The sequence below is a fragment of the Lissotriton vulgaris genome, chromosome 7 (assembly GCF_964263255.1).
Source record: "Lissotriton vulgaris chromosome 7, aLisVul1.2, whole genome shotgun sequence".
Taxonomy (NCBI): Eukaryota; Metazoa; Chordata; class Amphibia; order Caudata; family Salamandridae; genus Lissotriton; species Lissotriton vulgaris.
The window spans coordinates 1,631,308,170-1,631,333,985 of NC_141695.1; the positions used below are offsets into that span (position 1 = coordinate 1,631,308,170).

Consider the following 25,816-nt stretch of genomic DNA (forward strand, 5'->3'; position numbering starts at 1 on the left):
AAAGTGAATTCTTCAAACAACTGGAAACGTACCAGTTTACAGTATCATTATGTTACACACCAATGTCAACCCAGGAAAACTACATGCCATGAACTGATGCAATCTGTGAAACAGCAAGTCCGCCTGGAGTCGAAGTCAATGGAATGACTGAAGGTAAGCGAACCATACTAGACAATATATCAAAAGGGGACCCCTGACAAGCTATTCCCGGTAGAGAATCAGGGGAAAAGCCAAAATTCACACAAAAAACTTTCTCTACCTATTTCTTTCAATGTGCGCTATTAATTGTGTGTTTGTAATGCGCTAGAATCGACTCCCGAAGGAGTATCTCTGCGCAGTAGACCGCTGGGGAACCCGTCCTGGCTTTCCCTCTGAGATGGTCCCTGCTGGGTATCTCCAAGGTGAAACCAGGCATCCCCGGCGTATGTGGGGGGCCGTTGTGGAGATGAGGCAAGCTAATGCCTAGAGTTGCCGAGTGTGATCCCTGGTTAGAGTAGGCACTGAGGTGAGAATTATCGAGTCCGCTGACCCTGGTCCATATGCATCATATATTCGAATTATGACACTCTGACTGGACCATAGACAGAACCACTAAGGCATCATGGAGAGTATATTCATTCTTTAATTGGTTATTCTATTTTTCATGTTTTTCTTAGACAAAACAATCAGTTTCTTAGGAACACTTACAAGTGAACCATACTAGTCAGACACTCAAATCAATGTAAAGTACAGCAGCAGGTGCATGAACCTGAGCAGATTCTGTTTACAAACCCAGCAATTCACCCTATGCTGAACTTATTTCCTGAGGGCCAAATCTGTGGATGAGACCATGCCCGAAGCTCATAAATACTAACATTACACTTATCATGGGAAATTAAACCATGGGCTAAGGAAGGGCTGTCCTTAAAAATATGGATATAAAAAACTGTCAGACTTAGTGGCTGTTTCCACTTTGCCTTGCAACTACTATCCCACATCTAGGAGCCTAGCACTGTGAGGTTAAAATGAGCGTTATTTCTTAAATTAAATGTACTTGTGAAATTCATGCACCAGGTTATACACAATGATCTCTACAAAGGCTGCCCTAGTCTCCTGAGCTATTTCCTAGCTCAATATGAAAAGGGGGAGATGTTTCCCATCAGTTGTGCTCAAGAGATGACCACTGAGGACATGTCCTATAGATCCCTCAAACCTACTCCAACCTGCCTGGGTCTATGTAGCAAATAAACTTAACAGGAACACTGCCTGTGCCCAAGAGAGCAAGGTTGCAGCCAAGGGAGTAGCTAGAAAATGAATATACCCCCAGTTCGAATCAAAGCTCCTATGGCATCAAGCAAACAAAGCAAGTCCTCACAATCCTACCCAGAAGAGCTCTCTTGCCTCTTCCATCCAAGCATCTATCCATTCATCCTTCCATCCACCTGATGATATCCACAATTTCACTTTAACGTTTGGTCATCCATTCATTCTTTTATCTATCATTCAGTATTTCACCATTCCGTATATCCATCCATATTCAAACCTATGCATTCATCTCTCCATCCACCATTTCTCTAATCCACCCATTCATCCTTTGTCATTCATCCATCCTTTCACTCAGACATCTAATCATCCATCATTTTACTCATCCTCTCACCCAACCACTTATCCACCCATTTACCCATCCACTCATCCATCCATGCTTTCACTCATCCGTCCATCCATCCATCTTTTCAATCATTCATACAGCCGCCCTCCATCCAGCCATCCTTTCATCCATCACACCCATTTTTTACATCATTCATCTATCTACACATCAATCCATCCACTTGCCCAACCATTCACCCTTAGAGGCACACATCCATCCATCTATCCTTTCACTCACTAGCTCGTCCAAGATGCAGACAGAAGAGGCCCATCAAGAACTCCACCCTGCTGTAGCTTCTAAAGCTAGAAAGTTCACGATGTCCCTAGCATCCAACTTTTCACTCATCCACCTATTCATCCTTTTGTTCATTCATCTATCCACCCTTTCATTTTGTCCATCTATTCACCCTTTAACTCCTCCAATCCATCAATCCTTTAACATCCATCCACTGTTTCACTCATCCATCCATCCATCGATTCCTCCTGTCATTCATCAGCCTTCCACATATTTATCCATCCATTCTTTCACGTATCCACACTTTTATCCTTCCATTCACTCTCCCTTTCACTCATTCATTCACTCTTCCAGCCTTACATCCATTTTTCAATCATGTATTCATCCATCCACTCTTTCACTCACCCATCCACCATTTAACTCACACACCTATCCATTAGTCCTTTCACCCACTTAACCAACCAATCACCCCCCTTTCACATTATTCAAGAGCCTTTATCTGCGGAGCTGCAGCCAGAAGAGGCTCATCAAGAACTCCACCCCTGCTTTAGCATGCCCTTCGACCGCACCGCAAGTGGTTGCAGGAACCCTGCAGTAACCATTATCAACCTGTTAATGCTAACTATTATTAAATGGAACCGGACCAGTTACACATTTTTTATCCACGACCAGATTAAATGATTTGCCCAGAATCACAGGATGGTAAGCCGAAGCTTGGTTTCCAGGGCGAGTCTCGGTCCCAGGGCTGCAACTTAAGTTGCTTGACCTCTCACTTTGTGAGACTCCATGACTTACCATGGACAAACCCCACAGGCACATCGGTACCTGCCTTTCGGGTGCCTTTTGAAACAGTACACAGGAGTGTAGCAGGATTCACACCCAATCATTCCAGTTGTGGAAGACCTCCATATTTGTAAGAAACAGAAAAAAAAGTATGTTTCTAAACCCCTCACTCCCCAAAGTTATTAGAATATACATTTATATCTAGTAATGTAAAATACCAAAAGCAATCAGAGTAGAAACCAATTATTTTGTCTTAACGAAGAGCTTATTTTAAAAAGGTCAGTTTAATAATGTCTGCCAACCAGCGTTTGATCTTGATGAGAGTGAACTTTTTTCAAGACTAAATGTGTGGCATTGTGGATAGTACCATATATGATTGGGTTTGAAGGCACCAATTATGTAACGTACAACATGAGAGGCTATGGTAGCTGATGGCCACCAAATCAAAATGTAGGATTAAGCCTTGTGGTATGCACTTGCATCGGGTCTGAGCGGTGCGTCTCCATGCAATCTTGTGAAGATGAACCACAAACTTACGAATGGCAATATCATAAGAGGAGGCTTCAATTTCCAAAGTTCCTAAATGAACTATTAGCTGAGGCCTCATAAATGCTATAATTCAACCATTAAAAAAAAGGTACACCAAGCAGTGCGATAGATACATAATGAAAGGGGATATAGCACCACAAGTTTTATACATCAAAATGTAAAGACCTCATAGTTCTAAGTAATGCAATGTTATGATAAATTGCTAAAGGAATGACATGAGAGCGGTGTGGAAGAACCTGAGAGAAAGAAACGAAAGTGGCAAGGAAGAAAAGTGTACGGTGAGTTAAAAGGGAGAGAAGTGCAAAAAAAGGTACAGAAGGGAGAGGAATGGAAAGCGCCAGGTTTTGTGTGTCTGAGAATGAAGAAAGAGCTTCTCTAGAAGATTGCAGGAGCCCTAAAGGGAACAGAAATAATTGAATGGAGTGATTGGGAGAAGAAAGACAACGGATACAATAAGAGGTAGTCAAGGAATAAAAAAAACAGATGAAAAAGATACATAGACCATTAGAAGGAAAGTCAAGGGGTATGAGCAAACAGAAAGAGGGATAACAAAGAAGCTGCTACTGTTGTATCGCGCCTCTGTTTAGCAATGGTTCCTGGGACTATGCTTCCATAGAATGCAAATGCCAAAAAAACTAGAATGGAGCTAAAAGACTCCTAGAAATGCAAACTGAGCAATAGATATACTGCAGCAACAAACCACCAAGGAACATGTTAAACTGCACAAAGTTACACAATGGCAATCTCAGCACCTCGGTCCAGTGACCACCTCTTGAGCTGCTCCTCATTCAAGCTTGCCTTGTTAACCTCCACTCACATCAAGAGACGGTTCGCTACCCACGATTGCACAAACCATTCATTCGAAACCAAACCAACTTCCAGGCTCAAATCACGCCATCAGTAAAGGGGGGCTCGAGGGGGAGCGCTGAGAGATAGCAAACCTTAATCTAATCATGCAAGGGAAGTAGGAAGGAGGACAATGTGAAGAGGAGAGGAAGAGCAGAGTCCGATCATGCATGAAAGACAATCAGAGGAGAGACTGACATGGTTTAAGAGGAAGCCTCCTGGGCATGCTAAATAGCTTCCTCCGTGCAGCCTGCCTCCGCGACTGGGCCTGCTGCCAAGCTCGCACAAAGAATGGAGAAGGGGCTCCTCCATTCATTTGCAAGTCTGTAGAGGCTGTGGGTCAGGGAGAGAAGGCTGGAAGACCACCAGCTGCCTCTGTGCCAGGAACCAGTTCTGCCTGTCCCTCGGCCAGGCCAGGCCAGTAACAAACACTCACTGTCGCTCTCTGTACTGCTAGTTAATAACTCTCTCACCGCATTTCCCTTTATTCTATCACTAGGAGTCTGTTGTGCCAGTCCATAACAAATTACTGTGTCTCTATTCTGTCAGTTACGATTTCCCAGTCTCTCTCTGCTAGGCCAGAAAAGAACCCTGCACCCACATGTCACATTATTCACAAAGGGCCAAAGGTATCAAGAATTGCTTTTGAGATTCTTAAATAGCGAATTTTAACGATTTGCTTTTTAAGAATCGCATACTGCAATGTATGTAGGATCTGCAAAAAAATTGTGATGCCTACATATTCCTTAATAGCGAATTGCAAGTTGCGATTCGCTATTAAGGAAAACCTTCCCATTTATTCCTATGGGCCTATAGGCCCTTAAAAATGAAGAGGATTGCATTCACAATTTGCGAGTACCAAACAGGTACTCACAAACTGCGCATGCGCATACGATTCGCTATTAAGGAATACTTTCCCATTCATTCCTACGGACATATAGGCCCATAGGAATGAATAGGATTGCATTCACAATTTGCGAGTACCAAATAGGTACTCACAAATTGCGCATGCAATTTCAGGGGGTGCAAGAGGGCCAAAAGACCACCCTGATGCATCCTCAAAAAAGGTAAGTATGCACATGTGGCGCATATACATGCCCATGCCCTAAGGGCATGTGTGAGCGCCACATGGAACTAAAAAAATGCAAAAATATGAATGGTTCAAGAAATTTGCAAATTACCATCAACTTAAAGTTGGTGGTAATTTGCGATTCCTTAAAGCCAGGTCGAATTTTTTTCTTGCTTCCTGCATTGCATTTAAGGAATCGCAAATTGCGATTCCCTAAATGCATTCACAAAATAGGTAATGGAAAAAGAAAACAAGTTACTTACCTGTAACTTTGGTTCCCCAGTATTGGTAACTTTCATAGATTCCCATGCTTTGTATCATTCCCCGTCGTCGGAATGGGAGCCTCGGTAAATAGTAAAAAACTATAGTAGTAAGCACAAAGTGAAAAAACAGGCCTAGGCCTCATCTCATTTTGTAGCTTAACCACCTCTTTGTGTAAAAGAGACCAAATTTCTGCAGTAGCCAATCAGATCAGCCTCACCCCATAGAACCTTCCTGAGAGAAGCTCAGAGCCTCAGATTTTCGTAGCCGTTGTATACAGCTATCCACCAAGATCAGAAGAGTGAGCTTTCCCAGGGGAGGTGGGTGGGCGCATGGGAATCTATGAAAGTTACCAATACTGGGGAACCAAAGTTACAGGTAAGTAACTTGTTTTCTTGCCCCAGTATTGGAACTTTCATAGATTCCCATGCTTTGTATCAGAGTAACTAGCAGTAAAGAAAAACATATTTTGTCATACCTGAACCTGAAAATGTGACACATCTCTGTAAAAACAGCATAACACATAGGATCATGAAATATGACAATAATGCAGTATACAAAATATGCAAAGGAAGGCGGGATAGAAAGGAAAGCTCACCGACTTATTGGAAAAGGTTCCTCAGGACTGCTTGGCCCACTGCTGCATCCTCCCTCACAGAAGAATCCAGACAATAGTGGCGGGTGAAGGTGTGGACACTGCTCCACGTAGCCGCCCTGCAAATGTCCTTGATAGGGACTCCTGCGAATAACGCCGCAGATGAAGCCATGGATCTGGTAGAGTGAGCACGAACTGCTCGCTGCAGAGGTTTCCCAGCCGCCTGGTGACAAAATTGTATAGCACTGGAAATCCAACGGGAAATACAAGCCTTCGAAACAGCACAACCCCTGCGTGGAGCACTGAAGGAAACAAAGAGCTGTGAAGATTTCCTGAACTGCTTCGTTCGCTCCAGATAGAATTTCAGGCATCTGTGAATGTCCAGAGAGTGCAGAGTTCTTGCCGCAGGTGAAGAAGGTTTTGGAAAAAATGGTTTCAAGACCACGGGTTCATTTAGGTGGAATTCCGAAGGAACTTTCGGGATAAATTTAGGATTTGTTCGTAGAATCAGCACATTATTCTTAAACTGGAGAAAAGGTTCCTCAATCGTGAAAGCCTGTATCTCGCTTACTCTACGAGCCGATGTCAGGGCCAAGAGAAGAGCCACTTTCCAGGAAAGAAACTTAAGGTCAGACTTATGCACAGGTTCAAAAGGGGCTTTCATGAGGGATGACAGAACCAGATTCAAGTGCCAGGTTGGAGGAGGTGGCCGAACTGGAGGAAAAACCCTGAACAAACCTTTCAGGAATTGTTTGACAATCCTAGCCGACCATAGGGAAGGCCCTGAAGATGAACGTCTGAATCTAGAGATGGCTGCCAGATGGACTTTTATCGACGATGGAGCCAATCCCGATTTTGCCAGAGAAAGGAGGTAAGGCAAGAGCTTGTGTGGAGAAGAAGTATACGGGTGTAAACCTTCCTTCTGGCACCAAACACAGAATCTCTTCCATTTGGCTCGATAGGTCTTGTTGGTACTAGGGGCTCGAGCCTGAGCTAGAATGTCTCTACATTCACTTGAAAGATCTAATCCCTGGAACTCTCTGAACTCAGGAGCCACGCTGTCAATCGCAGGGACTTCAAGTCCGGATGTAGAACCTGACCGTGAGACATTGTTAGCAAAGTTGGAATAGGCTGTAGGAGAACTGGCTGGTCCTGGGAGAGGAGAAGAAGCTCCGAGTACCAAACTTGTCTGGGCCATGCTGGAGCGATCAAAATCATCCTGCACGGTTCCACCTTGAGTTTGCTGACCAACTTCGGAATCAGAGGAATGGGAGGAAAGGCGTAAACAAAGGCGCCTGACCAGGCAATCAAAAGCGCATTCCCCAAGGATTCCCGATGGTGAACCCTGCTTGCGAAGGACAGGCATTTGGCGTTCTGGGGAGTCGCAAACAGGTCGATTGATGGTGTCCCCCATCGAGCAAAGAGATCCTCCAGAACGGTCTGATCCAGCTCCCACTCGTGAGAGACTGTCCTCTGACGACTCAAAGCGTCCGCCTTGACATTGAGCGTCCCCGCTAGATGTTCCGCTGAGAGGGAGACGTTGTTCTGTATTAACCAATTCCATATCGTTTGGGCTTCCTTGGAGAGGGTGGAGGATCTTGTGCCACCCTGTTTGTTTATGTAGTGCATGGCTGTAGTGTTGTCCGTACGAACCAGCACTGTCCTGTTTTGAATCCTCGGAAGAAAAGCTTGAAGAGCCAAGCGGATCGCGAGAAGTTCCAGGAGGTTGATATGGAACTTGCGTTGCACTGGACTCCAGTGACCGCTGACCTTCAGCTCCTGGAGGACCGCTCCCCATCCTTCCATGGAAGCATCCGTTGTTACAATCAGGGGAGATGGAGGAATGAGGAACGATAAACCCTTGGAAAGATTGTCTTTTTCCAGCCACCAGCCGCCTGCTTTTCTCATTTCTTTGGTAACGACAACCTTGTCGTCGAAGGATCCTGTGACCTGCCGCCACTGTCTGTCCAGTTGCTCTTGTAGTGGACGCATCCTGAGCCTGCAGTGCGGAACTAAAGGAATGCAAGATGAAATCGATCCGAGAAGTGATTTGTACTTGCGAACTGTCAGTGTCTTTCGAGATTGGAGAAGACGAGCTGAACACATTAGTTTGGTCTGGCGCTCCTCCGATGGAAGGGCTAAGCAACTGTCCGTGTTCAGGATGGCTCCCAGGAACCTTGTTGACCTGGATGGGTATAACACCGATTTCTCCTTGTTGAGGCGAAGACCTAGCCGCTCGAACAGATCCTTGCACGTCCGGACTGCACTGGACGCTTCTTGAACAGATGGAGCTTTCAGCAGCCAATCGTCCAGGTATGGAAACACCTGAATAGCTTGTTTTCTGAGAAAAGCTGCCACCGGAGCTAGAACCTTTGTGAAGATCCGTGGGGCGGACCGGAGACCAAATGGCAGTACCTTGAATTGAAAGTGACTCTTGCCCACTGTAAAGCGCAGATATTGCCTGTGAGCTGGATGGATAGGAACGTGGAAGTAGGCGTCCTCCAAATCGAGGGTCGCCATATAATCCCCCGGATTGAGCAGACGAAGGATGTCCTGAAGAGTGACCATCCTGAAGGACAACTTCACGAGATAAGTGTTGAGCTGCCGTAGATCTAAAATCGGACGCCACTTGTTCTTTGTCTTCCGAACCAGGAAGAACCTGGAATAGAACCCCTTTCCCTTTTGCGAAAGGGGTACAGGCTCTACTGCCCCCTTGGTGAAAAGTTGGTGGGCTTCGAGATGAAGGAGCCTGAGATGTTTCGGAAGGAAGGCATCCGGCGCTCTTGTTGGAGGAAGGTCTTGAAACTCCAATGTGTGTCCTTCTCTGACAATCTGGAGGACCCACTGATCCGATGTAATAATTATCCAGTTGTGTAGGCAATGGGAAATCCTGCCCCCCACAGATGTGAATGAGGGAACAGGAACAGTGGAAAGAGCCACCTGGCCGCTATTGTTTCCTGGTGTTGTCTCTCCTTTGCTGCCCCTGGCGTCCTCTAGGCTGCTGGCGAGAGAAAGAGCCCCTTTGAGTGTATTGTGGTTTATACGACTGGCTGGACTGAGATCCAGAGGAGTAGCGATTTTGATTACCTCCACGGTAAGACGAAAAGCCTCTTCCTCTAGCTCCTCTGAAGGGCACCTTACGATACTGCAATGTACCCAAGGACTTAGCTGTATCCGTGTCCTTTTTGATTCCCTGCAGGGCCTCATCGACGTGCTTGCCAAATAGCATCTCACCGTCATATGGCAGATCCAAGATCTTATTCTGTACCTCCTGCCTGAACCATGTGGCCTTTAACCACCCTTGGCGTCGCAGAACCGCCGAGCCAGCTAGTGCACGGAATGCGGTGGTTGCAATATCCATTGCCACATCAATGACTTCCGAAGAGGCCCGCTCCCCTTCGAGCAAAATCTTCCTCACATCTTCCTTAGACGAATCCTGCAGCTCGTCAACAAATGGGGCCAGATCGCACCACATTTGTCGATCATAGCGTCCCAGAATCGCTAACGCATTGGCTGCCCTAACCAGGAGACTGGCCATAGCTGAAAACCTCTTGCCCACATTGTCTAGGCGCCTGCCCTCCTTATCTGGCGGCGTAGTCATCGGCGCAGAAGGATTCTTGGACTTACTTTGGGCAGCCTGCGAAATGACCGAATCCGGTTTCGGTTGGCCAAGTAAACATGCTGGACTGCCATCCGGTGCCTTATACTTCTTTTCTAGTCTCGGAAGTACCGGGAGGACTGTAGCCGGATTATGCATAGCCTTCAAGCCCTCAGACCAGACATGCTCGATGATTGGAATGGACCTCACTGACTTCCTGAATGGTTCTTTAAAGTCATACAAAAAGCAATCCGATTGCACTGTGGTCACTGGGAGACCAAATCTTTTGGATGCCCTGTCCATTAAGTTGTGAAACCCTCCAACATCCGCTGGAGGCGAAGTAATATTATCCGGGTCGGTGTTGTCCGGATCCATAGGGTCAGTAGTATTCCATGGCGTCTGTTGATCCTGATCAGGATCCGCTTGCTGGTCTGCATCTGAAGACGCAGCATCATCATCATCATCAGTGTCTTGCACCTGCACTACCTCTTGAGGGCGCACTTCCAGCGCAGCGGCACGCTCTCTTGAGGGTAAAGAATGGTCTGCCACAGGACGCAATGTCTGAGGCGGAGGTGTCGTGGGGCGCACTTGTTGGGCTTCCGGAGGTGTCGGGAAACGTTGCTTGTAATCCCGCAACATAAGTTGTAAATCCGTCACTAAAGCGGATGGTATTGCCACCATACCCTCGGGTAACTGACGCAACGGTTGTCGTGGAGGCACCTGCCTGGTAGCAGTACATTCCTCCTCATAATAATGCTCTGGAGCATAGTGCTGTCGTTCCATCTGCTCCTCCTCAGAGCTAAACTCCTGCACCTTAACCTGGAGGTCAGAAGGGCTATAGGCCTGCCCAAATTCACTGAAAGTCTCATCCTCAGAGTCATCCTCCAATAGTAGTGTTGGTGGTAGCTTCTGAACCTGGCGAGGAGACGTCATCTCTGGCGTGATATGTTTCCTTTTCAGCGAAAAAACCTGTTTTCCCGCCAATTCCATCGTCGACGAGGTCGTCGTCGACGAGGCCCTCGTCGACGAGGCCGTCGTCGACGGGGAGGTCTTCTGTGTCAGTGTCGACAGTGGAAGTGTAGACATAGAAACTGTCTTCGTCGACGAGGATAGTGTCGTCGACGAGGTGAAGCTCATCGTCGACGATGGTGGAATCGTCGACGGGACCGTCGACGAGCTCGTCGTCATCAGCATGGCAACCGGCGTCGTCGACATCGTCGTCGTCGAAGTCGTCCTCGTCGACGACACCGCCGTCGACGGCAGCTTTGCAGACATTGTCGTCGACGTGGAGGTGGTCACCCTCGTCGACGACGAGCAGGATTCCGGAGCCTTGAAAGCAGTCGACTGTGTAGCCGTCGACGCAGCCATCGTCGACGAGCCCGTCGACGAGGCAACCTTGGTAGAGCTGTCCTTTTTAACACTCGTAGACGACGTACCTGGGAGTTTAGTCGTCGACGGTTTATGCTTCTTGTCTGAAGCCGCCTCTTGAATCGGGGTTGAAGGCTTTTTGACCCCACGATCCTTCTCTGAGGAAGGCGAAGAGACTGTAGAAGCCTTTCTCACCTTTTTTGATGTCAGAAGTTCCTCAGGCTTACCCTGCCTCTCCTTTTCACCTCGGTGAGGAGATTTTTGGGCAGCCGGCCTGTCAGACCTATCAGAGGTCCCTGGTAAGGCCTTGTGTCGGGACTCGTCTGAAGCAGAAAGGGGGGACCTACCCCTCTTTTGAGACCTTCTGGATGACACCATAGACGAGGAGCCCTCACTGTCCGAAGAGATAATGTCCTTCCGGTCTTTCACCTTCTGAAGCCATGTGAGGAGACGTCCTTCTCTGTCCCTCTGGGTCTTGGCTGAGAAGGATCTGCAAATCGGACAGTCTGTCGGTTTATGGTCCGGATATAAACAGTAGATACAATCCTCATGTTTGTCCTCGACAAACAACCTCTTCTTAGAGCAGGTGGCACAGGCTCTAAAAAGGGCTTTCCTCTCCGACATGTTGAGAAAAAATCCAAGTAGTTGAAGAAAAAACTGAAGAAAACTGAGCAGAGCTCAATGGAGACTCCCTTGCACAACGTGCGGTAGAAAATCTGAGGCTCTGAGCTTCTCTCAGGAAGGTTCTATGGGGTGAGGCTGATCTGATTGGCTGCTGCAGAAATTTGGTCTCTTTTACACAAAGAGGTGGTTAAGCTACAAAATGAGATGAGGCCTAGGCCTGTTTTTTCACTTTGTGCTTACTACTATAGTTTTTTACTATTTACCGAGGCTCCCATTCCGACGACGGGGAATGATACAAAGCATGGGAATCTATGAAAGTTCCAATACTGGGGCAAATTGTGATTCCCTATTTTGCGAATGCTTTTTTGGATGATACATCCCAAAAGGCTTTTTACCGTTCGCAAAAGGTAAAATGCTAGATAAATCTGGCCCAAAGTCCCCTACGAAAAGTCATATCCTCTGAAGAAATCCACCATTGCAAGTAACCCTGGATTTCACAGAGAGGGGAAAGAGGGTCCGCTGCATAGCTGGGAAAACTATTCATGTTGATTTGTCTTGCTTCACGCTTTTCTGCACAAACTTCAATTTCACTTGAGGTCCTCCTCCCTTTAACAAGCAACGTTGACAGTAGGTCATCCATTGATCCACCACAATATATAGTACTAATGAACTATATTTTAGGGGATTCAGGCCTTTTGTCCTGTACCCTGGGCGTTAGATTTCCTCCCTCTCTCTCCCTCTAGAGAGCTGTCCAGTTCATACCTTGAGAGGGAGTGAGGAGTTTGACAAAGAAGAACCAGAAAAGAAAGGAGGACAGAGAGAGAAAGGAACAGACAGAGAAAGATTAGGTGTAACTGTGTAATTAATTTATTTTCACTTCTGTTCAACGAAGAGACTGCAGGCAGCATGGTGGATGTCCACTTGAGATACCATGTGCACGTCTGCCAAAGATAGGAGTTTCCTGAAGGCGGTCTTTTTGAAGATGGTGAATAAGACAGCCTGCTAATCCTCTTTGCTTAGCATTCCCTTTGTACACAGTAGTTACCTTTGAAAGGCAGAATCTCCATCCCTTTTTCAAACAAGCAGAAACCCACAGCAAGAAAAGCATGTCACCCCCTCTCTCTTTTCCTGTATTGTTGGCTGTCCACTGGTAACCAAGGAACTGAGGTTCTGTTACACAAAACTACAGTGACCAGTTTGGACAAGCCTGCGACTCCCACCTTCAAAAATTATATCAGCTTAGGTGACATTTAAGACAAACTTTACATTTGCTCCTAAACAATGCTTGTACTTCGGTTGAATGAGGTTGTCTGTTCCTCAAAGTGGGATAACCACTGCCCTTCTTCCCAATTACCCAGTCACTGGAACTTGAGAATTTAAGGGGACCCTGCACATCAGTGCTCAGGTGTCTGTCAGAGGTAGGATCCTACTGATTTCCATAAGACTGGAGAAACCATTAGACTGAAATCTGAGCAGAAGTAGTGGAGACCTCAACATGTCCAGCTATCTGAATATGTGCATTGAGGATGCCTCAATGGACAGATATTGGCTCATTGAAAGGCAGGATTCTGAAGGCGTTTTCCCCCTGGTTTGGTGCACCAGTGGAATTTTTTATGGAACGAGTTCAGCCTCAACAACTGAAAAGCAAATACAAGATACATAAATAAAATTAGATGTCACAGCCACATTCCCTCCCCTTCCTAATCGGCTGGCTCAAAAACCTAGCTGCATATGTAGAAGGGCAAATAATGACTTCTGCTAAGCTTCACAGGCCTCCGCAGTACCCTACAATACAATCCATCTTGCTGAAACAAAATTCCCAGCAATCCTTCATCTGTCCAAAGGATTGGTGTTGATACTGGGTGTTGGGAAAGCTATTACATGCAACTTATCTATATAAAAAACCTACACAGAATCCCTTTAAAGGACTTGATGCCACAAGTTTGCAATCTTGTCCTGAAATTATAAGTGTATTTTTCAGTTGAAGTGTTTTGCAGGCAGTCAGTGACTGATTAATCAGCGTCAAAGTGAGCTTCATTTATTTAGTGAAAACTGATTACATCATTGCTAAGAAACTACTATGGATGAGCAGGTTTAAGTGAAGAACCTTTCACAAAAAAAAGCTCAGAAATCTGCAACAAGGCATGACATGGCAGCAGCTACCAACAACATACAGGGCAGAAACAATGTTCCAAGATTCATCGCCCCAGAGCACCACAACAGATCATCCCCTTCTTACCTGTTTAATGAAGGTGATGGACACCATGTCCCAGGAGACAATGCCATGGTCCATCAGCTCCAGGAAGGCAGTTAGGGTGAAGGCGAGCATTTCACTATAGCTGAGAGAAATATTTAAGAGTCATCATTTGCACACCACTATGGAGTCAAGAGGACATACAGGAAACGGATGGGCTGCTAACATAGAGAGAAGAGGGGGAACGGCAAGGCCTGCCATGATTGTCTCTTAGGAACCTGTGCTAAGACCAAGTTTCACAGCTAATTAAAAAATTTAATATTGTACCCTAACTTTGATGCTCACAGATGTCAGTCAAGCATACTCATTCATGGTCCCAAACCAGCACTGTATGCACCAGAGAAAAAGATCTGCCTCAAGGTGGGGTTTTCAATTATGAGAGGAGAGGTTTTCAATTTTTATAGGAGGTGTGTGGAAAAACAAAATGTTTCGACAAGCAAAAAAGAGAAAACATGTTTACTTTATTTCACTTCAATGCTATGCTTGGTCTATTTGATTCAATGCCCATTAGATTCCAATGTTAGACTAATGTTCTGATTTGTTACCTTTGCCTCAAATTGTAAAGCGCTCCGATATCCTTAGAGATCAAGTTTGCGCTGTATAAAACTTTCAAAATAAATAAATGTATCCTAATGTGGCCAAGATACCAAACATTTGCATTCTATGGCATCAAACAGGTTGCTCTCCTGTGTTCAGTGTCAGACCCCTAAAAAACCAACAGTTTGCGAGGTAGACATAGGCCATTTGTATAACTGTTTACATGAGATATTAATCTGCACGTGTGCAATCACCAGGGACTCCCGGACTTTCATCATATCAAACACTGGTTAAACAAGCACACATTGAAAACAAAGAGTCCTAAAGTACATACTGAGATAGAAGCTTGGTGCCACCCTCCATGAGCCGGGTCAGAACGCTGGTTCCTTCCATGTTGATGAATTCGCTGGCAAAGGTCGGGTCAGCAGACAGTTTGGCCAGTTCCTTCATGGCATCCAGCCGAGAGTCCATGCTGGAAGACTGGATTCTCTCCAGGAGCTGCCGTGCCGCCCTGGACTAGAAAATAATACACAATAAAGTGAGGACAAAGCTACATGTCTGTAGTGTAGAGAAAGACAGTCTCTCCGAGAGCCTGACCAACTACGTTAGTGACTTAATTACTATGGCTACAAAATCAGTTTGCTGTTACAAAATCAGTGTTGCAGAAAAGATTTCACTTAAAATGTTAAGTACAAATTGGATTACTTATCTGTGAATGAAGATTAATGAGCATTGTGAAACACACAGTTTACCACTGGCTGCCTTGTCAACTGGGGGGGAGAACATTTGGCGAGTATAAGTCACATAGTTGGAGAGACAGAAGAGAATCCTGACAGTAAGAATTTCTGGTTTGGTTTAATGAGGAAGGGGGCTCAAAAAAGAAACAGTGGAGGAAAGGTCATGGAAACCCTGAGAGTTGAACAACTTTTGCTGAGTAACAATTTTGTATTTTGGAGAACGACTGTGGAAGGCTGTAGAGGGTATGAAAAAATCAGTTGAGTACAACTTTCTTCTATTTGCGTGAAAAAGAAATGATTCTTGAAATTTCGTTTTTGAAGAGGAGTTTCATTACAAAATGGATTAGATTCAGTTGTCCAAACCTTGAGACAATGGTGATAGAAGTAATTAAGAATAGATATCCCACATGTGGAACAGAACTTATGAAAAAGACTTTTGAACTAACACTTCTTCCTTTTCAGGTAAGAAGGTAGGTGTGTGTGGTTTATTGTAAAGTTGGAAGATCAGGATCAACCTTGAATCATCTGGACTGGGGTCTCATTTCAGATCACCCTTCCTTGCAGCAACCTCCCTTTTATCTCTTCTCCACATTTGGCCTCATCGATACTTTAGTGAATCTTGGAGTTAATCTTGGAGTTGGTGCTGCCGATAGGTGGAACTCTGGGTTTGTTCTCATGGGGCTCAGATATGAAAATGTTTTTCTACTCACTGTTTTTCTGTTCAGCAATTGTTTGCTGAAGTGTATCAAACTAGTATACATTTTTACAGATTCAGCAATAATTTTGTGGGAGCATGTCGTAGTCATTTTAAAACACTGGAATAGCTTCAGCTCTATTGCAATTATCTGGAATCCAGTCATTATGCTGCTAAGTATTTTTACTAGCCCAGGATTCCATAGATATTATGCTATGCTAGGTTTTGTGCATTTGTATAGCACACAACTCAGCCGGGAGGGTATCCTGGTGCTGTAGCTGGTGCATGGGCCGAGCCAGGGTCAGGGTTAGGTGAAGAGATAGGTTTTATGTTTCTGGTGGAATTCAAAATCTGAGGAGGCCGCTCTGAGATGCAGTTGAAGGTCGTTACAGTTATAGAAGGAGATAGGAGAAGGTACATCTGCTGGACCGGGTTCTGCATATGCAGCAGTAGTGTGAGAGTAGGAGTACAGCTGAATAGGAGTCAGGCATAGTTGGTGTGTGGAAGTTCATGTAGTTTTTGGGGTTAGTTGGGCTAACTTTGTGTAAGGTTTTGTACAGGTGTGTGAGAAGTTTCTAAGAACTCTTGTTTGTGAATTTGGAGCCAGTGGAGCTCTTTGAGGTGATGAGAATTTGGGGTGGGAGGGTGAGGGTGAACCGGACAGCAGAATTTGGTATGGTATGGAGTCTTCTGGTTAGTTAAGCTTTAATTCCAGCATTGAGTGCGTTGCTATAGCCCAGCATGATTGTGATGAAGGCTTGGGTGACTGTTCTGAGAGTTTTGATGGGAAACCATTGGAAGAGTTTCTTGAGCGTGTGGAAGCAGGTAAAATTAAACTGTTAAGTCCAGCACAATAGTTTTCCCTCTTTATGATGCATAACTGCCTCCCTAAAATCGAACAGTGAAAACTAGGAGAGTATCTTCAAGCTGCTATACTTCTTCCAAACTTCCTAGTAGGAGGGTCTGGATGAGCAGTGCTACAGAGTGTAGCTTCAGATGAATTCTCAGCCACCAGAAGTGTAAGTGGCTGCCAGATGCAGACATGTACTAATTTTGATAGGAGGGGGAAGAGTGCAGATAATAGTCAAATCTTGAATACTTTTAGAAGTTTAAATATTTTTTTACAATCACAGGATATGGGCATCCCTACTTCATGGTTGGCCTGGCAAGAAGTACATTTCAACAGTGCTCTAATTCTCGGTGTTATAGGTCTATAACAAACAGAACATTCTATGCTCTACATTGTCCACACAACTGTAGTATGACTGAGAAACAGTTCATTTACTCACTGGGGACACAGCCAGGCGCAGGATAGTTCCATTCTTAATATCTCCTCGAGTCTAAAAGGAGAGAGGTGAAGATTTCCATCAGAAATCAAAATATTTGTTAAAGCAGAAGTCTGAAAGTGGCAGACAGGAAAAAAGAAGAAATTGCAGAGAAAAAGAAGAGGGAAGACAGATGCAACGGAAGACGAAAGGAGGGGCACAATTTGAGCAGTATGTTGAGACAAAAAACAGAGGATATGAAGGAGGCAAGAGCATAACACTAGCAAAGAAAACAGTGTATTCTTCAACCAGAGGAACCGCTGATTACCTGCAAGAAATATTCTCAACCACCAAAATAAGTAATCAACAATTAGACATTTTAGTATAGACATCACCTAAAAATATGTTTACAATAGTCGATAAAACTTAGCTGCATTCAAAAGAAAAGCCACCCCCATCTAATAAATAACTTTTGCAAAATGTATTTATTGACTTGACCTTTTTGTAAAGGGCTGCTAACCAGCACACAGTAGCCTTAGGGTGCTTTGGGGGAGGAATCCAGTGATTAGCTATGGCAATAACCTTAGAGGATTTAAATCACACACAAGTACAGCCGGCTCAGTCGAGAAAGATAAGGGAAATGGGAGTCCTCCACTCTCGCCTGCCATCCCAGGAAGGAATGTCCACGGCTTACCAGCTGGGCACTACGAGATGGTCCAGAACACAGAGAGTACACGTGACTTGAATGCACAATAGACTCGCGTTTACCTCTACACAGAAGAGGGACACGGTTCCAGTGGGTGCTTGTATACCCGGTTTATTTTGTTTTTCACTATAACATATTTTGCAGAGTGACTGAACTATTTAGGTCCTGAAGAATGCCATGTTGGCAGAAACATGTTGACTTAAACACACTCTAGACACCATAGGGTATATCTATTGAATCCCTATCTGGCGCTCATTTGAATTTTAACATGCTTGTGCGTGTGTTTTTTTAAAGTCTCTTTCTTATTGGTCTTTGCGTACATCTTTTGAAAAAAGGCAGCACTCGATTGGGCAAAGACGGTGCATGTCCCACTTTTTCCTGGAATTGCAGCCGCCCATGGCCTACGGCTTGCGGTTACGCGCAGCCTGCCATCTTTTTTGTCTCCTGCAGCGGCGGACACAAGCGCGCGCACCACTTCCGGGCTTGTCTTCCAAAAGGTAGGCCGGCTCCGCCATGTCTTTTTTCACAATCCTGGTGCGGTTCCACACGGGCTTCCAAGGAGGGCCTAGCTCCTCGTCAGTAAATCCTTTTTTCCAGAGCTGCCCACGCTGAAGCCCAGCCCTGCCCTTCCCACACGCTCCCTTCATAATCTTTCACAGGTCACGCTGAGCGGCTTTCCCGGCCCTTTCAGCCACGCTGCAGTTTGAAGCTTTCAAAGCCGAGGGGCACTAGTTTGAGTTTTGTTACCTCTCATCTCATAGCGCCCCCAACGGCGGGGGGGAGGAGTTACCATCACTACTAATAATCTGTGGTCGTTGGTGGCGAATGGCTTACTTCTTATCGCTTGTGGACAGATAAAGTTTCCCTTAAATTGCTTCCCTTCAGGAATTAATGCCGTCAGCAGCGACCCCTATATCCAGGGTCGCTACTGATCACCTGCCTCCTGCGATGGGTGCAAAAAGGAATAAGCAATGCGTCACAGGGCGAGGAGGGGCTGGTGACTCGCCAGCTGTCGGGTATCCCTTTACCTGCATCCTGGAGTGCGTGACGTCATGTCACAGGTGAGGCGAGGGTTCCGGCTCTGGCCCCGCCCCCAGCCTCTGGAACGGCCGCTCCCTCCCTGGCGGCTCATGCTGAGTGAGGGTGGCTCCATTTTATTCCTGTGTGGGATCTTCAAACAGCCCCGTATAGTTGCTGTGGGAGCCTGAGTAAAGAGACTGGAGAGGCCGCTCCTCCCTGAGCTGTAAGATTGCTGCCATGGCCGGGCTGCCCGCTTTGTTTCTGTAATTGGTGAGTGTTTATGCCACCGGTTTTATAAGACTGCCTAAATTCCGGTCTCTTCACTGGTCAGAGTTTGGTGTCTTGTTTCCACAGAGGAGTTTTCCGGTATGGATTAAAAACAATGTTTCCCTACGATTCCGCTTTTGGAAAATCTTGCAGAGTTTGTACAAACCTAATTTTCGTTTTCAAAGCAGACGCACACTCTTTACATACCTTGTTTTAACCTCACTTTAACAGTTCCCTCCACTGTCGAATGTTGTTTTTATTTCATCCTACTAATTTAGTGTTGTTTGGTAGCACGTTTGATGAACATCAATCCGCAGAGGCGATCTTTCAACTGAAAAGGCTGTTCAAGAGCAATTTTTGGTGTGTAGATCGTGGACATATTGAGAAATGATTGTTACTAAATTGTTACTTTGATCTTTACAGTTACATTAAATTGTAATTGAACTTCCTGTTTGTTTATGGTGCAAACACGATAATTAAATATCATATTAATGCATTTCAACCGTTCTCTTCCGAACTGTGTGTTGCTTCTGGCTAGTGGGTGTGAGTACTAGAACTGTTTTTCTGGAGGCCAGTCACACCTTATTAACTGACAGTCGTGGAACTTCTAATGTTCCAAAGGCGAGACCTATTGGCTCTGCCAATGCTTGTTAGTTATGTCGCTGTGACCACCTAATAAAGTTTCAGTGGACCCAGACAGACATTTTTATATCACACCTTTCACTCCCTTTTGCACAATGCCCTTCACTCACTACATCCATGCGCTCATCTTCGGAGATAAAACGCCTCAGCACCTCCCTGAGGGGAGTCGTAGCTCACACTTTGGTGTGAGGAAGGAACCCAAATGATGAAGCATGTCACCTAACGGTGAGGGAGGGTTCTTGTCCTGAGGGATTCTCTCCCCCCTCATTCAAATCGTCATAGGAAGCCCCTTTCCTGTATCTTTCTCGACTGAACCGGCTGTACTCATGTGCGATTTAAATTTCCTCTAGGGATCAGTACTCCCTGGCTCTCACAGATCCTGTTTGATCCCAAGTGTGCAGATAATAACATTAGGGGCCCAGTTCTGAAACTAGGTGGTGTGCCAATCAGTTGTCCTGCAGCAATGGCCTGCACAGGAGAAATTCACCATCAAATATGATCCCCGGGAGATGATAGAACTTGGTGGAGGAAGAATTCAAGGACTCCTGAGAAGGAGTAGTTTCTGTCCTGTAACTCCAGTTCTGTAGTAGGGGTATCTCTGTTATAGTCATAATCTAGTGAATAGTCCCGCCCATGTGCGTGGACCCCGGCAATCAAAAATAATCTCTTAAGTTGTCAAATCATGCAGAACTGCAAAGACACTTAAGAGAGAATTTAAAGACCTATCTCCAAAGGCTACACTGTCTAGTACTTCAACTAGAAATTCCACCAAACCACACCACACCACACATAACACAGCCTGCCCAGTTTCTTCGATAGAGAAACTTGCCTCTACCAGTAAAAGACTCTGGAATGATAGAGAAAAAGGCATGGACAGACAAGCCCCATAGGCTGCCATTATGTGGCTTAATAGGATACTGTCCTGACTCCGTCTGAAGCGGTCGCTCCCCCACGCTCCCTGGCTCCAGCTGGTATCGTAGCGCCTCGCAGCAATTGCTTGTGCTTCTGCTTTGTAATTGGCTCCGATTACAAAGTGTGCCCCGATTTCAATAATTGCAGCTTTGCCAGATCTTAGCGTTACGCTATATTTGTATACCTTGCAGGTCGCTTTGTTTATAAATTATTTTCTGCCTGATTGTGCCTGCGCCTCTGCCCACCCCAACCTCGTCCTGTTAACTTTCGTTTTTGCTGCCATCTTGTTGTTGTGCCGTTCCAGCCCGCAGCTCCACCCGCTCCCGCCTCCCAGCTGACCCTCCCTCGCTCCGCCCCCTCCACTACCTACATATATCAGAACAGCTGACGCGCAGCGTTCAAGCGCAGCGGGCGCGCCCCATGCGCGCCGAAGGTGTGCCAAAGGTAAGCCCGTCTACGCCCGTCCGCGCCTGGACCGCGCCCAGCGCCAGACCCCCTGGTCCCCGCAAAACCCACTCCTCCCGCATATCGTATGACGCCGCTACCCTCTCAGCCCTTAACCCCGGCCGCACACCTCAATGCTGCGAAGCCGCCCCAGGACACACCCATGGACCATTCGCCTGCCACTCCTGCAAGTTCGCCAGCATCAGGACCTACACCAAATCCAATTCCTCCAAACACAGCTCCGAGTCTAACCACCTGAAATGCATCCTACTGAACACCCACTCGGTCCACAGACACGCCACTGAACTCTGGGACCTACTCGACACTACATCACCGGACGTCACCTTCCTTACAGAGACCTGGATGAACGCCTCCTCAGGGCCCGACATCGCCATAGCCATCCCGGACAATTACAAGATCATCCGAAAGGACTGCACCAACCAAACAGGAGGAGGCATCGCCATCGCCCACAAAAACACCATCCGAATCACGACCAGCTCCGACGATAACCTCACGACCGCCGAACATCTCCACTTCCAGATCCACACCGACCCCAGGACCACACTTTGAGGCACCCTCATCTACAGACCACCAGGAACCCGCACACAATTCAACGAAGACATCACGGACTTCATCAGCCCACATGCCCTAACCTCCGAGAACTACATTCTACTGGGAGATCTCAACTTCCACCTGGAAAAGAAAAACGACAGCAACACCACCACCCTTCTGGACAACCTGGCCAATCTCGGACTCAAACAACTTGTTGACACCCCCACCCACCTAGCCGGACACACGCTCGACCCTATCTTTACCTCCAGCAAACACATCTCCTTTGATCACACCACAGCTCTCCACTGGACGGACCACAGCTGCATTCACTTCAGCTACAAAAAAAACACAACCCACATCCCCCCACATCCTATTCCTCGAAGAAACTGGAACAAAATCACCACCGACAAACTCTTCACATCGCTTATTCAAAACCCCCTGTCATATCATCGGACCCAAACCAAGCTGCCACCAAACTCACACAGTGGATCTCCCACAGCGCTGACGAATTAGCACCCTTGAAAAACCACCAGATCAAACTAGGTAGCAAAAAGGCTCCCTGGTTCAACGATGACCTTAAGAAATCCAAGAAGGTATGTCGTACCCTTGAGAAAACCTGGAGAAAAAACCCAACCACTGACAACCTGACCACCTTCAAGGACGCCACCCTCAAACACCACCAACTGATCCGATCCACCAAGAAATCAGCATTCAAGGATCGACTTGACAACAACGCCCACAACCGCAAGGAACTATTCAACATCGTCAAAGAATTTACCAACCCCACCACCGGCACCAACGACATCACTCCCTCCCAAGACATCTGCGACTCTTTATCCTCTTTCTTCCACAACAAAATCGCCGACATACATAACAGCTTTGAAAACCAGGCCGAAGATCAGTCCACTCCACCCACCCCCAAACAAAAACAGCACTTTCACAACCTTCACGCCTGGAACCCAATCACTACTGAAGACACCATCCACCTGTTGAACTCCATCCACTCAGGTTCACCAACCGACCCATGCCCCCACCACATCTTCAACAAAGCAGACTCCATCATCGCACCCTACCTCCGCGATGTCATCAACTGTTCCTTCAACTCCGCTACCTTCCCGGAAAGCTGGAAACATGCCGAACTCAGCGCCCTTCTGAAGAAACCCACAGCAGACCCCTCTGAACTTAAGAACTACCGCCCCATCTCACTCCTCCCATTCCCTGGCAAAGTCAAAGAGAAAGCCGTCAATAATCAGCTCGCCGCCTTCCTGGAATCCAGCAATTCCCTCGACCCCTCACAGTCTGGATTCAGAGCTAAACACAGCACCGAAACCGCCCTCATCGCTGCTACAGACGACATCCGAATGCTACTGGACAACGGAGAAACAGTTGCCCTCATCCTACTCGACCTCTCCGCCGCCTTCGACACAGTCTGTCATAGCACCCTCATTCAACGCCTCAGCAACGTCGGAATACAAGGAAAAGCATTGGACTGGATCATCTCGTTCCTCACCGGAGGAGCCCAGAGAGTTCGCCTCCCCCCATTCAAATCAGAGGCCACCGAAGTCATCTGCGGCGTACCACAAGGATCATCTCTCAGTCCCACCCTTTTCAACGTTTACATGAGTCCCATCGCGCGACAACACAATCTCAACATCATCTCCTACGCAGACGACACCCAACTGATCCTCTCCCTCACCAAATACACAAGTATCGCCAAAACTAATCTACACGAAGGAATAAAAGAATTAGCCGAGTGGATGAAAAACAGCAGTCTAAAACTAAACTCAGACAAAACGGAAGTCCTCATCCTAGGATCATCCCCCTCTACCTGGGACGACTCATGGTGGCCACCGGCCCTGGGTACAGCACCCATACCCACAGATCACGCACGTAACCTGGGCTTCATCCTAGACTCCTCCCTCTCGATGACCAAACAAGTCAACACCGTCTCATCTTCATGCTTCAACATACTACGCATGCTCAAAAAAATCTTCAGTTGGATCCCCACCGAAACAAGAAAGACAGTCACCCACGCACTGGTCACTAGCCGACTGGATTATGGAAATACCCTCTACGCCCGAAGCACAGCCAAACTGCAGAAAAAACTCCAACGCATCCAAAACGCCTCCGCCAGACTCATACTGGACATCCCCCGTCAAGCTCACATCTCCGGCCACCTGAAAGACCTCCATTGGCTTCCCGTCAACAAAAGAATAACTTTCTGGCTCCTTACCAACGCACACAAGGCCCTCTACGACCTAGGACCTGAATGCCTCAACACGCGACTGTCCTTCTACACACCCAAACGACAACTACGATCATCCAATCAAGCCCTCGCCGCAATCCCGCGCATCCATAGGTCCACCATGGGAGAAAGATCCTTCTCCTACTTAGCGGCCAAAACCTGGAATTCTCTCCCCACTCACCTCTGCCTTACACAGACCACCTCTCCTTCAGAAAGCAGTTAAAAACCTGGCTATTCGATAAGTAATGTACCTACCCCCCCCTCAAGCGCCTTAAGACCCTCTGGGTGAGTAGTGCGCTATACAAATTCTTGAACTTGAACTTGCCTTTAAGAGAACTTTCCAGAACTTCTCCCAGTATCCCAGAATGCACAGCAGGTCCCTTTTACTTTCAGTTCTTTTTGAAGGCGTAGCACGCCAGACCTGTAACATTCCTTACCTGAATATCTTTCTCCACCAGGGAGGAGGGCGGGCGCTTAGGACTATAACAGAGATACCCCTACTACAGAACTGGAGTTACAGGACAGAAACTACTCCTTCTGTAGTAGGGGATCTCTGTGTATAGTCATAATCTAGTGAATAGAATGGCAAGCCCATCCCCACACCAAAGCGGCGGTGGAGAGAAGAAAATTAACACCACTATTGTGCGAACAAATTCCGCTGCGAAGCCTGCCCAACCTGATCATCTGCCCTGGCATCAGTGTCCAGACAGTAATGCTTAGCAAAGGTATGAACCGACTTCCAAGTGGCCGCCTTGCAGATCTCTGCAATCGGAACATTACGGAGTAAACATGTCGTGGCAGCTTTTCCCCTGATGGAATGAGCCTTAGGTTTACCGCCTAAGGTCTGATTAGCTTTTTAGTAACACAACTGTATGCAGGAAACAATCCACCTAGAGATGGACTGCTTAGAGGTAGCAAGACCCGTCCTGACCGATCCATAATTGACAAATAATTGGTCTGACCTACGAATATCTTTGGTTTTATCAAGATAAAATTTCAACACCCTCCTAACATCCAGGGAATGTAGAGACCTTTCCGCTGGAGATGAAGGATTCTGAAAAAACGTAGGCAACGTTATGGTCTGGTTGACATGAAAATCAGAAATAACCTTGGGAAGAAATTTAGGGCGAGTACGCATAACAACCTTAGCAGCATGAAATACAGTATAAGGTTCTTGGTAACACAACGCCTGAATTTCACTCACCCTGCGGGCCGATGTAATGACCACGAGGAACGCCACCTTCCAGGACAGGTGCTGCAACGAAGCCTTATGAATAGGTTCAAAAGGCTCCTTCATCAATCTGGACAGCACCACATTCAATTCCCATGAAGGCGAAGGAAGCCTGACAGGAGGGAACACTTTCTTCAAGCCTTCCAAAAAATCTTTGATCACAGGGATCTGGATGAAGGAAGTCTGTGACGGGCATTTCCTGTAGGCAGTCAATGCAGCAAGATGAACCTTAATGGAATGAACATTAAGTCCAGACTTCGCCAAATGTAGAAGGTAAGGAAGGAAGACGTCTTCCTTGCACGTCGTCGGGTCATAGTTCTTGGACTTGCACCAGATACAGAACCTCTTCCACTTGTAAGCATAGGAGGTCCGAGTGGAAGGTCTCTTAGACTCCTTCAGTATGTCCATACAATCTTCGGGCAGATTCAAATGGCCATATTGCACTATCTCAGGAGCCATGCCACCAAACTCAAAGACGAGAGGTTGGGGTGCAAAATCTGCCCCCCGAACTTCGTGAGAAGGTCCGGCCTGCACGGCAGCCGTATGTGAGGAAGGAGAGACCGGTGAAGCAGGTCCGTGAACCACCACTGTCTGAGCCATTCCGGGGCAATGAGTATCATCCGAGCCCTGGACCGGGCCAGCTTGATGAGTACCGCCGGAATCAGGGGAATGGGTGGAAAAGCGTACATAAAGCTGTTCGACCAGTTGATCCATAACGCATTCCCAGCGTCCCCTGCTGGTAGTACCTGGAGGCGA

The 25,816-nt window shown here is 46.7% G+C and overlaps 1 protein-coding gene across 2 annotated transcripts in view; it reads right to left on the reverse strand.

Moving 5' to 3' along the window:
• ELMO2 (engulfment and cell motility 2) overlaps positions 1-25,816 on the reverse strand; it is a 290,477-nt gene that overhangs the window by 109,100 nt on the left and 155,561 nt on the right. For both annotated transcript variants that reach the window (XM_086932590.1, XM_086932589.1), the window contains exons 5-7: positions 17,066-17,116; positions 14,680-14,861; positions 13,794-13,893 (exon numbers count right to left, since the gene is read on the reverse strand). In XM_086932590.1, the coding sequence (XP_086788716.1) occupies positions 13,794-13,893; positions 14,680-14,861; positions 17,066-17,116 (333 nt within the window). The remainder of the gene's footprint in view (positions 1-13,793; positions 13,894-14,679; positions 14,862-17,065; positions 17,117-25,816) is intronic.